This window comes from Exophiala aquamarina (assembly GCF_000709125.1).
Source record: "Exophiala aquamarina CBS 119918 chromosome Unknown aczIA-supercont1.31, whole genome shotgun sequence".
In the NCBI taxonomy this organism is placed as follows: domain Eukaryota; kingdom Fungi; phylum Ascomycota; class Eurotiomycetes; order Chaetothyriales; family Herpotrichiellaceae; genus Exophiala; species Exophiala aquamarina.
The window spans coordinates 18,686-33,296 of record NW_013550557.1 but is presented as its reverse complement, the minus strand read 5'-3'; the positions used below and the strand labels follow the sequence as shown (position 1 = coordinate 33,296).

At 49.8% G+C, this 14,611-nt stretch overlaps 6 protein-coding genes across 6 annotated transcripts; 2 read left to right on the top strand and 4 right to left on the bottom strand.

Moving 5' to 3' along the window:
- Positions 1 to 290: 290 nt before the first annotated feature.
- A1O9_12894 (4-carboxymuconolactone decarboxylase) lies at positions 291 to 788 on the bottom strand (the record flags this gene model as incomplete). The annotated part of the gene is made up of 1 exon (XM_013398180.1): positions 291 to 788. One exon carries the CDS (start codon positions 786 to 788, stop codon positions 291 to 293), a length of 498 nt encoding a protein of 165 aa, XP_013253634.1.
- A 933-nt stretch (positions 789 to 1,721) lies between these two features.
- A1O9_12893 (uncharacterized protein) lies at positions 1,722 to 2,785 on the bottom strand (the record flags this gene model as incomplete). The annotated part of the gene is made up of 2 exons (XM_013398179.1): positions 1,722 to 2,510; positions 2,579 to 2,785. The coding sequence occupies 2 exons, from the start codon at positions 2,783 to 2,785 to the stop codon at positions 1,722 to 1,724; spliced, it is 996 nt and encodes a 331-aa protein (XP_013253633.1).
- Positions 2,786 to 4,811: 2,026 nt separating this feature from the next.
- On the top strand, positions 4,812 to 6,676 carry A1O9_12892 (uncharacterized protein; the record flags this gene model as incomplete). Its single annotated transcript, XM_013398178.1, has 4 exons — positions 4,812 to 4,871; positions 4,926 to 5,076; positions 5,147 to 5,628; positions 5,708 to 6,676. The coding sequence occupies 4 exons, from the start codon at positions 4,812 to 4,814 to the stop codon at positions 6,674 to 6,676; spliced, it is 1,662 nt and encodes a 553-aa protein (XP_013253632.1).
- A 62-nt stretch (positions 6,677 to 6,738) lies between these two features.
- On the bottom strand, positions 6,739 to 7,710 carry A1O9_12891 (uncharacterized protein; the record flags this gene model as incomplete). The annotated part of the gene is made up of 1 exon (XM_013398177.1): positions 6,739 to 7,710. One exon carries the CDS (start codon positions 7,708 to 7,710, stop codon positions 6,739 to 6,741), a length of 972 nt encoding a protein of 323 aa, XP_013253631.1.
- A 1,562-nt stretch (positions 7,711 to 9,272) lies between these two features.
- A1O9_12890 (uncharacterized protein) lies at positions 9,273 to 11,288 on the top strand (the record flags this gene model as incomplete). The annotated part of the gene is made up of 5 exons (XM_013398176.1): positions 9,273 to 9,488; positions 9,546 to 9,846; positions 9,901 to 10,010; positions 10,067 to 10,479; positions 10,547 to 11,288. 5 exons carry the CDS (start codon positions 9,273 to 9,275, stop codon positions 11,286 to 11,288), a joined length of 1,782 nt encoding a protein of 593 aa, XP_013253630.1.
- A 1,499-nt stretch (positions 11,289 to 12,787) lies between these two features.
- On the bottom strand, positions 12,788 to 13,006 carry A1O9_12889 (uncharacterized protein; the record flags this gene model as incomplete). Its single annotated transcript, XM_013398175.1, has 1 exon — positions 12,788 to 13,006. One exon carries the CDS (start codon positions 13,004 to 13,006, stop codon positions 12,788 to 12,790), a length of 219 nt encoding a protein of 72 aa, XP_013253629.1.
- Positions 13,007 to 14,611: the final 1,605 nt, after the last annotated feature.

The window sequence follows — 14,611 nt, the reverse complement described above, 5'->3', positions numbered from 1 at the left end:
CATTGTGGATTTTCCGGGCTGTTGGTTGGATTGATGTGTGTTTTTTAATTTTTATTTGGGGCAAAGATACGTACACGCATATGAAGCCTTCAATAGCCAATAGCATCAAAGATGAAGCTCTCGGTCATAGTGGCCAGTCATCTGTGCAATCAAACCCAGTATCTCGCCATCGCTTCCTGCTGCTCCCGGCGCTCTGCATACATACACGCAGGGTAGCATTGGTGCTCTCCCTTGCCCCGTCTCTATCTCTGTATCTCTCCCTGTCTCACTCCGTCACACCGTCGCTCGGTCTAAGCATCCTTACTCCTACTGCCCAACTCCCTGGGCACGCCATCCTTCTCCGCCATCTCATTGAGGACCTTCTCGGCGACCTTCATGGCATCCACGCCCGCCGGCACGCCACAATACGTCGTCGCATGGAGGATCGCCTCACGGATCTCCGTCTCGCTCAGCCCGTTGTTCCTCGCGCCACGCACATGCACCGCGAGCTCCGGCGCTCGGTTCAGCGCCATCAGCATCCCGATGTTCAGCAGCGAGCGGTCGCGGCGCGCCAGTCCCGGCCGCGTCCACGCGTACCCCCAGCACCACTCCGTCACGAGCTCCTGGCCCGCACGCGAGAACTCGCTCGACCCGTTCTCCAGCGCCCGGTCCACGTATGCGTCGCCTACCACGGCGCGGCGCACCGCGAGGCCCGCGTTGAAGAGCGCTTCGTGCGCCGGCCGCAGCGCCGGGTCCACCGCGGACTTGACCTGCGAGAGGTCGGTTGACGGGGAGGATGACGATGCCATTTCTGCTCTTCTTGTCTCGTTTGGGGCCCTGGGTATTGCGTTACGTTGGTATTCTGTTCTTGATGTCCCTTAGCTCCGTCTCCTGTCAGGAAATGTTCTTTTGGGGTTCGACGGTCGCTGATTTCTCCGTCCGTGTGCAATGTAATGGGCTTTTTCTCTAGGGGGGCGAGATGTTAGGGAGAGAAGGAGATATATCTGGTTGCTACTGTAGTATATCGAAGGTATTTCCCCAATTTCAAGATTTATTCAATCCTTCCAGTTTCCACTCTTTGGAACGAAAACTTCGCGGGGGGAAGGGACCCTCCGTCGCTTTTTCATTACCCAGTCGAACCTTTTCGATGCCCAATTCAGTTCTCCCCCGCTCCTCCTCCTGCTTGGAACAACAAACACTCGTTTCCCCCTCCCCTCCGAACTTTCACCATGCTTGGTTCCGCAAATCGGAGAAGGCCGTTGGCGGGATGATATTCGTTACTCCAAAAATGTGGAGTAAAAATGTGTTGAGCCTCCAATTCTTGGTGGGGCACGGAACTCATGGGGAGGGGACGATAATTATCTTTTCAGCGAGTGGGTGATTACTGGAGGAATTAGGGAGTATATACAATAGGGCACCTTACGCGCAGTGTGCGGCGTTCGGTTGAGTCAGAATATTGTATTCTGAATAGCCGAGTACGATGAATACCTTTACCGTAACTTAGCGGATGGTGTTGCAGAATGCCGACAGTGGTTCCTACCGACTCGAAGCCTGGATATACCAAGCCGCGAGGAGGACCCGGTAATCCGGCAAACGAATACTCAATCCAGGAATAGTACCGACCAAGGGCATACATAGATCGCTGAGAGATAGATAGGAAAGTCAAATTTAGTCCCAAGTATCCAACTGTTACTGCCATTTGAAAATCTAAATCTAGACACGCAACAACAAGAGAGCCACGTCTAACGGCCGTTTAATTGACTAGCCGTAGCCTCGTCAGCATCCTTCAACCAATCCTCGTTACCGCCCAGGTATCGATAGACGACTCTGGAATCCAGATCCATGCATCTAGGATCCTTGCTGGCACCGTCGTAAGTCGCCAGTCCCGCTTCACCCAGGACATTCTGCGAGCCGACTCGCTTGGCCATTTCTAGCGCGAGCGCAAAATCCTTGCGCATCAGCTGCACTTTGAACCCGTTGGTGTATCCTTTTGACGACGGTGCCTCTGGATAGACTCCTGGCACAGGACAGAACCGATCGCAGATGGTGTTCTGGGCTGTGCCCGCTGCGTAGACTTTTGCCAGGACTCGTGGATCCAGCCCAGAGCGCATTCCCATATCCATGGCTTCTGAGACGGCGATGGCGATGACCCCAGACAAGTAGTTATTCGACAGTTTGGCTGCCAACCCCTTGGACGGCCCTCCGCATGGGATCACGTCTTTGCCCATAAACTGCAACAGCTTCGTCAGGTGAGGGAGGTTGGGATCGCTGCCGTCACAGCCGAGGAAAATCGCTATCGTTCCTTTCTGAGCCCCCACCACTCCCCCGCTGACAGGTGCATCGTAGAAGGACGCCGTAGGGAAGTGCTCGTTGATATAATCCTTGACTGCCAGGCTGCTGGCGGTGTCGATCGTCGAGCAGTCTATCAGAAGCTTTCCGGACACGTCGCTGGAGCAGATCGTCTCTGAGCCGCTTCCCATGTATACAGATCGGACGTGTTTTCCTTCGGGTAGCATCGTGAGGACTATTTGCTGCAGGCGGAGTTGTTAGCTGCCAATTGCGGCCCCAACACGTGTCATCACCAGACACGGATACTTACTGATTTGTCTGCCGCGTCCTTTGCGCTTGATACCTTCACCACGCGCTCGGGGTAGTCGTTATGCAGCCGATCAACGCTCAGCTGGTTAATATCGTACACAAAGAGCCGAATGTGCCCTGGCAATTTATTTGCAAGATGTCCGGCCATAGGAAGCCCCATGGCCCCTAGTCCAACGAATCCTATGCCAGAAACCTGTGTCAAATCCATCTTGTCTATGCTGGTGGACAGGCAAAGTGGGTGTAAGGGGTATACAGGTCGTTCAAAGAATGCAGCAAGGATCTAGTTTTAGTACAGCAGTATCCAAACAGGTGGGTGTAGAGTCAATACGGAAAATAAACCAAATGTATATGTCTTAGTTCAGGTAGATAGGCCCGCAGCCGAGTTCAACCATCTTCGACAATGCATGTGAATGCGCAGACCTGAAGGCAAAGTTCCATCGCCGGCAACCCTTGACGTGCGCCGAAAGAGTGATGTGGGTTTGGGGTAATTCCCATGAACAAACCCGATGGATTTGGGGAAGCGAATCGCCCGAATTCGGTTGATGACGTCGTCATGACTTTGGACGTCCGGCAAAGCTTCCAGATTCGGTCTGGTCGCTTTGTGTTCGGTTCACCTGCCTGTATTGTGATGGTACGGAACAAAACCATAGCGCCTCTCCAAAAGGCTACAGCTTTTTGACTATAATTCGTTCCAAGTTGAAATGACACCTCCGTCCCAGCGGGGAGGGCCTAGTTTCTAATATTGACCTTGGTTTTTCCACGTATGTATTCGAATGCGACCAAGCAACTTGAATTTTGCAAAGTTTTCCATCCGTTGTGATTAGCGCTATGCCAGATATTTACGTGTTCGCGGATGCCCGGCGGAGAGCATACATCGACTGAGCAACAGTTCGCTGCTTGAATGGGTATTGAAGCTGTGCTTGTTCTCTTCTGGTGGCGATTCTACCCGGTTTTGCGAAGTCTTATGCAGGGCAAACCTACCGGCTGCTGCGTCCTTATCGCTAGTAGGCTATCTCGGTAATTAGAAAAGGTACACACATACTTGGAGGTCCTCGTGCCACGTATACCTCGATAGGTAGATCAAGTCAGCCCTGACATAAGCACACCAACACCCTGTATGGATGGGTCCTCCAGGATGAAAGCAGCGTGTCAGAAACCAGTTCTCCCCAAGACCACCATTTCCTGGCGACATCTCACCTCCTGTGCTCTCAGTGTGGTTCACCACCCTGGCAATTTACTTCAGCTCTAGGAGGAGATGATTGCCATGCATCTTGCTTGACGGCGCTGAGGCCTGAAACGTATTTGCGATCCGCAGCAGCATCCATCCAATCTTTTGACAGAAGATCTTTCCCAGGCATCTCACTGAATGGACACGAAGAATGCCATATTTCCGCCACTTTCCAGCTTTGAGGACCCCATACCACAAGTCGTCTGATATTGTTGTTTTCGGCGCTGCCCATGCTTAGATAAGCCGAAATTAAGGTGCTGACTTTGAAAACGACTTACATAAAATATACGAACCTGAGTACCTGTGGCCGGTTAACCTTCGGGTTAGCGCTATATTTCGCCATATCAAGCACAGCATTGTCTGAGCACCACCACTCTCACACGGTGTGAGTTCAGAGCCCGAGGACATAGGCCGTTTGCCCCACAGTAAGCGTAGCCAGCGTATTCTTATTGTGATAAAATGGCGGGTACTCGGGATCGGAGCCTCCATTCAGCTATCAGCTAACCTCCTAACTTTCTGGAACAGCACGCCGAGTCCCCGAGTGACGACGCGCCCGTCCATACCTCGTATTCTTGAAAGCAAATTTGCCGATCGCTCAGTCCTTCTGTATCATCTCGAAAGTCTTTTTGGAATATGGCCATGCTCTCGAGTCCAAGGGAACTCCGAACACTTGTGACCGTTGCTACCGGAAGATGAGCCCCGAGGTTTCAGGTAAAATTCCAGCCCTGTCAATTGGACCGGATACGTTGCACAGAGATAGTCATGAACTCTGTACCACAAAAATGGTACCCTAACCCACACCAACGGTCCGTCCATGTTCGTCACTAACATCCCCAGGCATCAGCAACCAAAAGTCCCAAAGATGACCATCCGGGTTACACCGTACCACTATAAATCCAGCACCAAGACCCCTTCTTTCAGCCCTGCTTAGAATGGTCGTGCTCAGCATTCACTCTTTCCGCTTCGATTGATCTACTTGGTAGTGCCACGGTTTCTCTGGCACATGATGGCCATCCAACTGTTGAGATTGGTCTTTCCCTCTTTCGCGGCCACCGCTATTGTTTATGTAAGTGTTGATACTCCCCGGGAATCCTGACTTAGTGCTCATATCCTATTACAGATAATCGGAGTGGCGATCTACAGACTCTACTTCCACCCTCTAGCCAAATATCCTGGCCCGTTCTGGGCCAAGTTGACGGAATGGCACGAGGCAAGATCTTCCTGGCGAGGCCGAAGACACCTCGATATTCATGCTATGCATGAGAAATATGGTAAGTAATCTCTAGGCTGAGAGAAGCCTTGTTGCAGCCCATACGAATTGAAGCTGAATATAGAGCAAAGGTGACGTTGTACGATATGCACCTAATTCACTCGCATTCCGGACTCCTGGTGCCGTACACGATATCTACACCGATCGCAAAGCCAACATCATCAAGACCGGCTGGACCGAGACGTCGTGCATAATCAGCCCTTCACTCACCACTCAAATCATGTCGGATCGCAATCTCCATGCTGCTCGGAGGAAGCTGTTGAATCAGGCATTCTCCGCCAGTGCGTTGAAATCCCTGGAGAAGTACGTCCTGCAAACTGTTCGTACTTGGTGCGACTACCTACAAGAACCCCCTGCGACCGAGGCTGCTGCAAATGGCGGAGAAAAGGCCACTGGAGGTTGGAGCGGAGAAAGAGACATGGCGACTTGGGCGACGCTGCTGACTCTCGATACTCTTGGAGAGCTCTGCTTCGGTGCTAGCTTCGGCGCCATAAAACAAGGGCACAGTTACATCTCGGAATTGCTGATGGGCAGCTCGACTATGATCCTGGTGGTATGTGGTTCCTGGAATTTTCCCTGTGTGACACTATCTATGTCGTGGTTGAACTACGCTGACAATGTGACGTCCACAGCTATCTACACTCCCCATCCGTGAATATCTCTATCCCATCTTCAAATGGCCATCCCTGGCTAAACTGATAGGCGGCGAGACCACGAGAAAGAGAATCCGATACCGCCAAGAGATGGCCCAGCTCGTCACGAAGCGAAATGCCGTTGAACAGGCCAACGCCGAGAAGCCTGCCGAGGAGCAGAGGAAAGACTTCTTCCACTTTCTGCTGAACGCCGAGGACCCAGAAACAGGCCACAAGTTCCTACCCGCGGATCTCGTAGGTGAAGCGGCCTTGCTCGTCGGCGCCGGCAGCGACACCTCCGCCACAACAATCGCGGCGTTATTATTCTACATGATGCACAACGAGCGAGTGTACAAGAAACTGCAGCAGGAGATCCGCTCTGCGTTTGACGACGTGGAGGAAATCCAATACACGGCCAAGTTAGCTGGACTTCCATATCTGCGCGCCTGCATCGACGAAACGTTACGCGTGTGTCCACCCGTTCCGGGGATTCTGGCTCGGCGCATCTTGCCAGGAGGGGCCACCATCGAAAAAACAGCATACCCAGCGGGCATCGTCGTCGGCATCAGCGCCTACGCCCTCCACCACAACGAGAACCTATTCCAGAAGCCATACTCATATATCCCCGAGCGATGGATCGTGGGCTCCAGCGACAATGAGCCGTCCCTCCCCATCACAGTCACCCAGGAGACCGTGAACCTCGCCAAGGAATCTTTTTGGGCTTTCTCATCTGGTCCGAGAGTCTGTGTGGGCAAAAATATGGCTTATATGGAGTTGTCTATTGCTCTTGCAAGGATGATTTGGCTGTTCGATATGCGGACTTCGGGAGAGGAGAGAAGTGGCAGAGGTGGCCCGGGCATGGGCCAAGGTAGAGGGCGGGAGGACGAATATCAGTTGTTCGATCACTTTGTTGCTGACCGATCAGGCCCGGTATTGCAATTTACGAGGAGGGAGGTGAATTTGCTTTGATTAAATGAGGGGCCGAAGGAATAGATTTCCGACAGCGTACGCATAGCATGCGGATACCTAGTCTAGACATGCATTGGGATGTCTTCTTCAGCAATAGTCCGAATCCATTTCAAAAAATAGCCGACGTCTTTGACTATCTGGCCAGGCACTCCAAATTTTTGAATCCAACTTGGAAGATTCCCCTTCGCGTCACTTGCCGTGGCCATTATCCACTCGATTTCGCTTTTTTTAGGGTTCCTACTGACAAGCTCAACCGCAGCGTAGACACCGACAACAACTTGTTTCCTCTCTTGCGAGGTTGCACTATCCTTGACATTTTGATTGGCAGTGTAATATGCCTCGTCGACCCCCGAGCCCAGGTTGACTGGGATGGTAACGGCAACAAAGCAGTTATCGTCCACACTCGCCGTTGCTACTATAACAGGAAAACACCTAGGTGACAAAGGCCCAGGAAGGATGTGGCACATCTCGTATATCGCCATGGTCGGCTCTTTGTACGTGCCGATCTCTCCCCGCGTGGATAGAGCCTTTATCTCATCGTTCCAGTCCAGTATATGCCTGGCGTCATACAGCGACGGCGTGAAGTTTGACTCGTGTACACTGTGCTCATCTCGCAGTCCGAACACAAACTCCCTCCAGCTCGCATGCCCTGGTTTCTCCGCGCTCCTGCCGGAAATGTCCTGATGTAGACTCTTCCTCGCAATCCAGTTCTCGACACCAGCCGCGCGAGGCTTGCTCCTTGCAACAGCCTGGCCTTCCGACCAGGAGATCTTTGCTATTTCCGAGGACGGGATGGAATATGTCAGGACCTCGATAGGTGCGGCAGAATCGGCAACAGATTTGGTGGAGACGTGGGAGAAATTTCGAGAGAACGAACTGGGCGAGAGAAACGCACACCCGTCATCAAGTAGCGAGCGCAAGAAGACAGCGACTTCGGGTCGCGGACCCTCCGACAGAGGTAGAATAGGATGTGCAGGGAGGTCGCCCACTTGGAGGGGCGCCAGCCGGACTAGATTACTGTATTTGAGGGCCATGATGCTCGAACTGCGGCTGTGTGTACACAGAGTGGTAAGAGAGTTTTATAAGCGGACACAAGGTCGTCTTCAAGACCCGGTTCCATTATATGCCACATGTTGGTCGTTGCAAGACAATGGGAGTCGAGGTGTTTCATACCTACCTTGGATACGTCAGCACCCATCACCATGTACGCGGCGGGAGGGAAGTGCCCGTAGCAGGAAACACCCAGCGAATACGCCGCATCACATGACTTGGCCAAAATTAAGCTTGGCTACCCGGGGTCTAGGAAAGCTTAGTTAATGCTTATTTGCCACAGCAGGCACCCAGGTTGCTCTAGAGGTACTGTAAGGTACCTTGTGCTCAATAGCCTTGCCAAGCGCCGAACATGTCTCTCACCAACAGCATGCTATCAATGACTAAAGGGCAAAAAGAGATCATCGAATGATGATAAATGGTTTTCAAATTGTTATTCGCTTCTAGAGCTCACCATCCATAGTTTAAGATTGAAGTTGAACCGCCAGGGAGTTTGATGATAAGGGACCACTAGGGTGGCTCAAGGTAGAGGGGTTTGAACTATCTACATAATTGAGCCCCCATATTCATTGTGTTGTAAGTTAGACCTCTAGGCCACCTGAGACTCGCCTGGTATAGTAGATTGACAGAACTTCCGCTACACAAAACATGAAGCAGCCATTTTCTTTGCCTGATACCGCGGGGCTCCTACCCCTGGAGACAATCTACGCGGATAAGAACTAGATGACAGGGGACATTGCTGTCTAACACCGGGAAAGACCGAGAAAGCCTCGGCCTTGAACTATCGTCTCGAAACAGGGTTGGGGCCTCACAGCTGTGTTCACTAGCCGTTCTGGTATGTGAGGAAATCGCCGGAGGGGCCGGAGGGGCGCGAAGCCCGGATCTTCCTGAGGGGCCAGCCTCGTTCTCGGCGCCAGTCATTCCTCGCTTTCCCCTATTTTTCCATCCCTGTACAATCTTGGTCGCAGTTGCAGAGACTTTTTGTCCGAGAGGGGATTTGTTAAGCAATAATCGACCGTTAGTGCACTTCCAAGGGCAGGGCATTCACACGGGGCTGCGCGAGCGATCGGGTCGAGCGTGCATCTGAAATTCTCGCCTCCCACACACATGCCTGGGTAAGCTTTCTTCCTTTCCTCCACAAGCATGGATTCATGACTGAGACCAGTTTTGATCAAGGCTGTGAAGGCTCAATGACCGCGCTCTTCCTAAGGTGTGATATCTAAAAGCTGCTTGGTTGACAGATTGCCTCTATGTTGATTAGCCTGTCTGCAAATCTCGTAGGAGTAGTTCGAAGTCTCTTCAATACAAATTGTGTTATTCCCGCTAAGACTTGCCCACCCGGTTGACCCGGAGGGGCCGGTGACGAAGGAATAGCAAGGGTTGGGGATTTTGATATACAAACCACCGGTCAGGAGAACTGATCCACGAAGAGTACTTCCTGGAGAGATGTCACTCTCGCTTATTCTTCAGATTCAATTCCGGTTATAGAACTAGCTGACCTAGCGCATAAAATACATTCCGGGCAGACTTACTTGGTTAAATGAACATGGCTCAACGCAAAAACCCTGCGGCTAGTGGTGGTGCCACTTCAAAGACGGAGCAAGATAATTTTGAGGTAGAAGAGATCGAGCAATCCACAAATCTCGTGTATGATGATGTTGAAGAAGTACCAGAACTGCATATGCGGACCTGGATAGCCCTAGCTTCCATGTTCTTGCTCAATCTCGTACAACTAATCGCCCTGCAGGGACCGCCCGCAGTGGTAAGTTCGTTCCCAATTCCGAAGGATAGGCGGGCTAGCTAAGACGGTGTTCAACAGCTTGACTACATCGGAACGTCCTTTGACGCTGGCCCAACTCAAACCTGGATTCCCACCGCCCTCAGCGTTGTGCAAGCAGTGCTAGGCCCCATTATATCGTCCGCCTCTGATACTTTCCAAGTGCGGAAGAGCCTATTGGTCGGCACATGTACCATATCCTTCATAGGCTCCGCCATTGCACCTGGGTCCACCAACGTCTATCGGCTTATTGCGGCTCAGGCCCTGATAGGTGTGGGTTTTGCCGCCGTACCTCTTTCTTATTGTGTACCGAGTGAAATTCTCCCCCGAAGATGGAGGCCAGGTCAGATAGCGCATGTTTTGAGTGAATTGACCTTCTGCTGACAACTGTTTCCAGCTACACAAGCTGCTATGAATGTTGCCGCCTGCATTGGAGCTGTACTTGGACCAGCTGTCATTGGAGCTTTCACGGCCAAGGATCGCTTAGATGGGTGGAGAAACTTCTACGTAGGCAACCACTCCCCGAATCGCTGCTGATTGACAGAGACTAACCTCCTCCATAGTGGTTCCAGATGGGTGTTTGGGGAATCACTGCTCTCGGTATTCTTGCTGGGTACCGACCACCCCCAAGGCATACAGCTTTGGATCATCTCTCGTTCTCGCAGAAGCTTGCTCGTCTCGATATTCCTGGGACGGGCCTCTTTTGTAGCGGCCTAACACTTTTCTTGGCTGGTCTCTGTCAAGGCGGCGGGATCTATTCGTGGACCAATGCCAGAGTTTTGGCGCCTCTCATAGTTGGAGGTGTTCTTCTCGCGTGCTTTGGATTGTATGAGACGTTTGGTACGAGGACCGGCATTTTCCATCACGACCTGTTTGTCGGACCACAGACCAATGGCCGAATTGTTGCACTCTGCATTTTATTGATGGGTGTGGAGGCCATCTTAGGATTCTCATACATCCTCATTTATCCCGCGCTGTGAGTGCAAATATCCTAAGTTCCCCATTCCGTCGGAAGACTAAGTATGACTGACGGCCTTTCCAAGTACAACGGCGCTCTTCACCACGGATATCATGTGCGTTATTGCTCGCTTAGAGGGTTTCTGGATTGCATGTGCATTCGGTAGCGTCGTGTTCGGCTACGGTAGCACGCGTTTTCGGACGATTCGTGAGCTATTGGTGGTAGGATTCTTCATCATCATGGGAGGTGTGATTGGTTTCGCCACTATTCAACCAGGCCAGCCCGCCAACGCTGTTGCGTTTGCCTGCATGACAGGTTTCGGTTTCGGCGCTATTCTCATCCTCATCGTCGCAGCGGTGCAACTTAGCACGCCTCATCACCTGATCGCGACGGCAACAGCGGTATTGACTTCGACTCGTGCTTTCTCTGCAACGGTTTTTACAGCCATCTATGCAACGGCAGTTCGAAGCCAACTAGAGAAGAAGCTCGCTCCCTCTGTGGCAGCGGCTGCAATTTCTGCAGGTCTACCGGCGCGGTCGCTTGAATCATTCCTTCAAGCACTTCTTGCCAATGACTCAGCAGCGCTGTCACAGGTGCCGGGCGTTACAACAGCAGTCACAGCCACCAGCCTCATTGCAAGGAATCAAGCCTTTGCGGACTCGTTCCGGATCGTCTACATCATTGCGGCCCCATTTGGTGCTGCCGGCATTGTGGCTGCTCTTTGCCTGGGTAGCGTCAAGGAGACTATGAACTACGGAGTCGACGCTCCTGTAGAGAAATTGCACGCAAAACATCACCATCCTGAGGCTGCTTCTCAAGCTGCGTGAAAGAGTGCATCTGCGGTGGCTTGCAAAGCTTTCTGAAGATTTGAACAGTGGATAATAAGACGACCTTGACAAAGCAAGAGTTACCTCCTTAAGGAAATAGTCACAATCTCAACTCGTCGATGACAAGAACCAAATTATCTCTATAGAAAGTCTATTTAATTCACTAACTCTACAACGCCAAATGGACATATATTCATGCCTAACCAATTGCGAACCCAACTTTTCCCTTCCCGGGTCCGAACAAAATTTAAAGAAAAGCCCTATAAATGCAAAACAGAAGTGGGTTCCTATATCCTTGACTCCAGGACACCGCAAAGGTGCACAGGTATGTCTCTTAGCCCCCGGCGGCAACGTTTTTCTGGGTCGTCTAGCCAAGTAACGCTGTAAACTCCTCGTAGAGGTGATACTTTGCTTCTCCATCATTGCACCCCTAGGGTGGAAAGCCCTGTTCCTCTTTTTCATCATCAAGCTATACGATTTTGGTGCATCCTGCTTCGTTTCTGTGACCTGCAGCTCCTTCACCTCCTGCGTCATTGACAACAGCTGCAGATAGCTAAAAATAGTCGCAACAGACACATCAAGGTGTTCTTCGCGGCCAGCCGCTACCGGTAGCATTGTCCCAACGGAATCATCCACTCCAACCACGCCTTGAGGTGCACCTAGCACCTCGCTCATAGCTTCTGGAGCCTCTGCTCCCTTGGGGTAGACGGGAGTCGCTTCACCGCTGCCTCGAGAGAGCATCGGGCCCACTGGCCCTCGTCTAGACCTGCTGCTAGTTGCCTTAGCTCCCGGCGATCAAGCTTCCCTGACGAATTTGTCTTCATTCGTTGGACCGGTATGAACACAGAGGGGGCCATGCAGAGCGGTAGCACACTACTCAACGACATTTGTCGATCTGATAGCCGTTCTAGCAACGCGTCGGATATCTAGAGCACGGCTAGAGAGTCGGATCCCTCGTTCTCCACGATCTCGAGATGAAGAAAAGCGGTCAACGCTTGTGTTGGTGCGAATGACGGGCTGAATCACCTCCACTGCGGCTTGTCGAACCCCCGGGAGACCAGTGGCCATAATTTGATGTTCGATCTCCGCAAGCTCTAGGCGTTGGCTGTGGATTCTGACTGGGGGATGTCTGCGACCAAGTTAACATATTGTGCCGCTGTTGTTATAACGCGCCAGGTTATTGTTCCGTAGAGGCGACTTCTTCTTGTCCCGACTTCATATTCTTCAGGTAGCTAAATTGGATCTTCAATGAAAGCCGCCGCAGCCTTGGCCGAGTCATTCAAGTGGCCCGGTGTAAGATTTGGTCCTCCTATCAGCAGCTCACTAACGCCGCCTATTGGTGTCTGGCTATCCTGATCTGTGATCCACAATCTCGATCATAGTCCCTTGCAAATGGTAGCCGCTGGGGTGTCGAATGTCATACTCAGATGGCCAGCCGACTATACTGAACACTCTGCCGGCCCATAGAGATTGCTCAAGCCAACCTTGCCAACCCAAAGTTATATCAAATGATCAGTACCGGCCTCTCCTATCAGTACGACATTATGAAGGTGACTGTCATTGGTGGGAAGCATCTTCAACTCTGTCGGAGTAAGAATAGCTGTTTTGACTTTATTCTTGTCAATGAAGTCCCTAATATTGTTCATGCGGTCGGACTCAGAAGACCACACCACATATCCTCCGTGAATGAGCGTCGAAAATATCTCGTTGATGCTCATGTCGAATGAGTACGCAGTAAACTGAAGGACGCGTGAAGTTGGGCCTAGCTTCAAAGCAGCCGGGTGGGCAAAGATTTTAGCTCAGAGTCTGATGCTCTAACACAACTCCTTTTGGCTGCTAGGTATATCTCGTATTCTCTTGCGGATCTCCCCCATAGTAAATTCCGCTAGATCTCCTGCGTTACCTCTATAAGCCCCTCATAGATCATTTAATTAACGCCCGGTATCTAGCGTAGCATCTATGTTTTGGCCCGGGCAGCCTAGTAAGCCCTGGGCTACCGTGGGCTCACAGCGCTAGGCTGCAATAGATGCTTATCATGAGCTTGCAGGGTAAATCTTAATACTATAGGCTCCCTAGGCTTAGCCTAAGTGCTGTGGGCTTATATACTAACTTTACTATTTATAGAACTTTTCTATTTTATAATTATATAGACTATTCTTAATAATACTAAATAGTAGCCTTAGTATTAGTACTAGTAAATATATTATATAATATATATAGTGTTACGAACTAGGTCGATAGAGGGGTCGCTAAGGACAAGCTACCTATACCTAAGTAGAAATAGGGAAGTTAGCTAATGGAGAACGAGGCTACGGCACGTAACTAGGCGTAGCTCTCTAGGGCTTAGTAGGGAGCCTAGTAGAGCCCGATAGAGCTAGTAGAGCTACTAGTATTATATATATACGCTCCTTTACCTAGATAGAATAGTTTATAGTTAACTTCGTTAGTAATTCTATACCTATATTTAGGATATAGTCTAATAATTAAATATTTCCTTTATTATCTTAGTTAAATACTCTAGTACTATAAGAGTATAAGTAACTTAACGAAAATACTAAGATAATCGAGTAATTACTATATAGTCCTTAGAATATCGACTATAAGAACTTAAGGAGTCTAAAAACCTCGTATACGATCCGTATAGCCCCTAAGGTCTTATATACTATACTCCTTAGTATTTTAGTACTAGTCTTAGTATAGAATAGGTACTTCTAGAGTCTATCGTAGTCTTATTCTATAATAATTACTCTCCTCTCTCGAAGTATACTCGAGAACGAGTATAGGAGTAGTAGGTTAAAAGTAGCGTTCTAGTATAGCGTTATATATATATTCTATATTAATATTAAAGAAAATATAATATATTTCTTTAACCTTAGGGTTAGTTTTAATCCTAACTTATCCTATTATTAGGGATTATTTCGTATTTACTTTAGTTTACTTAATCTTAGCGAAACTTCGCGTACTTTTTATATTCTAGTATAGTATATATAGTAAGCTATAGCTATAAGGTTAGACTTTTTAATTATTTAATACTCGCTATTTAATCTCCTTTAAGGTCTTAGCGATTAGTCTTTAGGTAAGGAGTATATTAATCTTTTTCTATTCTATCTATCTTCTTCTTTTTTTTTTATATTTCTTATTCCTTAAGACCTTTCTTCCTTAGTAAGTCTTATAGTTAACTCTCTACTTTTTACCTACTAATAATATACTAGCTACTTATCTTCCTATCTCTATCTAGAATTTCTATATAAGTTTTTATTTTTTCCTAGGATAGTTAAAGGTAACTTAATATACTAATTATACTTATCGAGTATACTACTTAG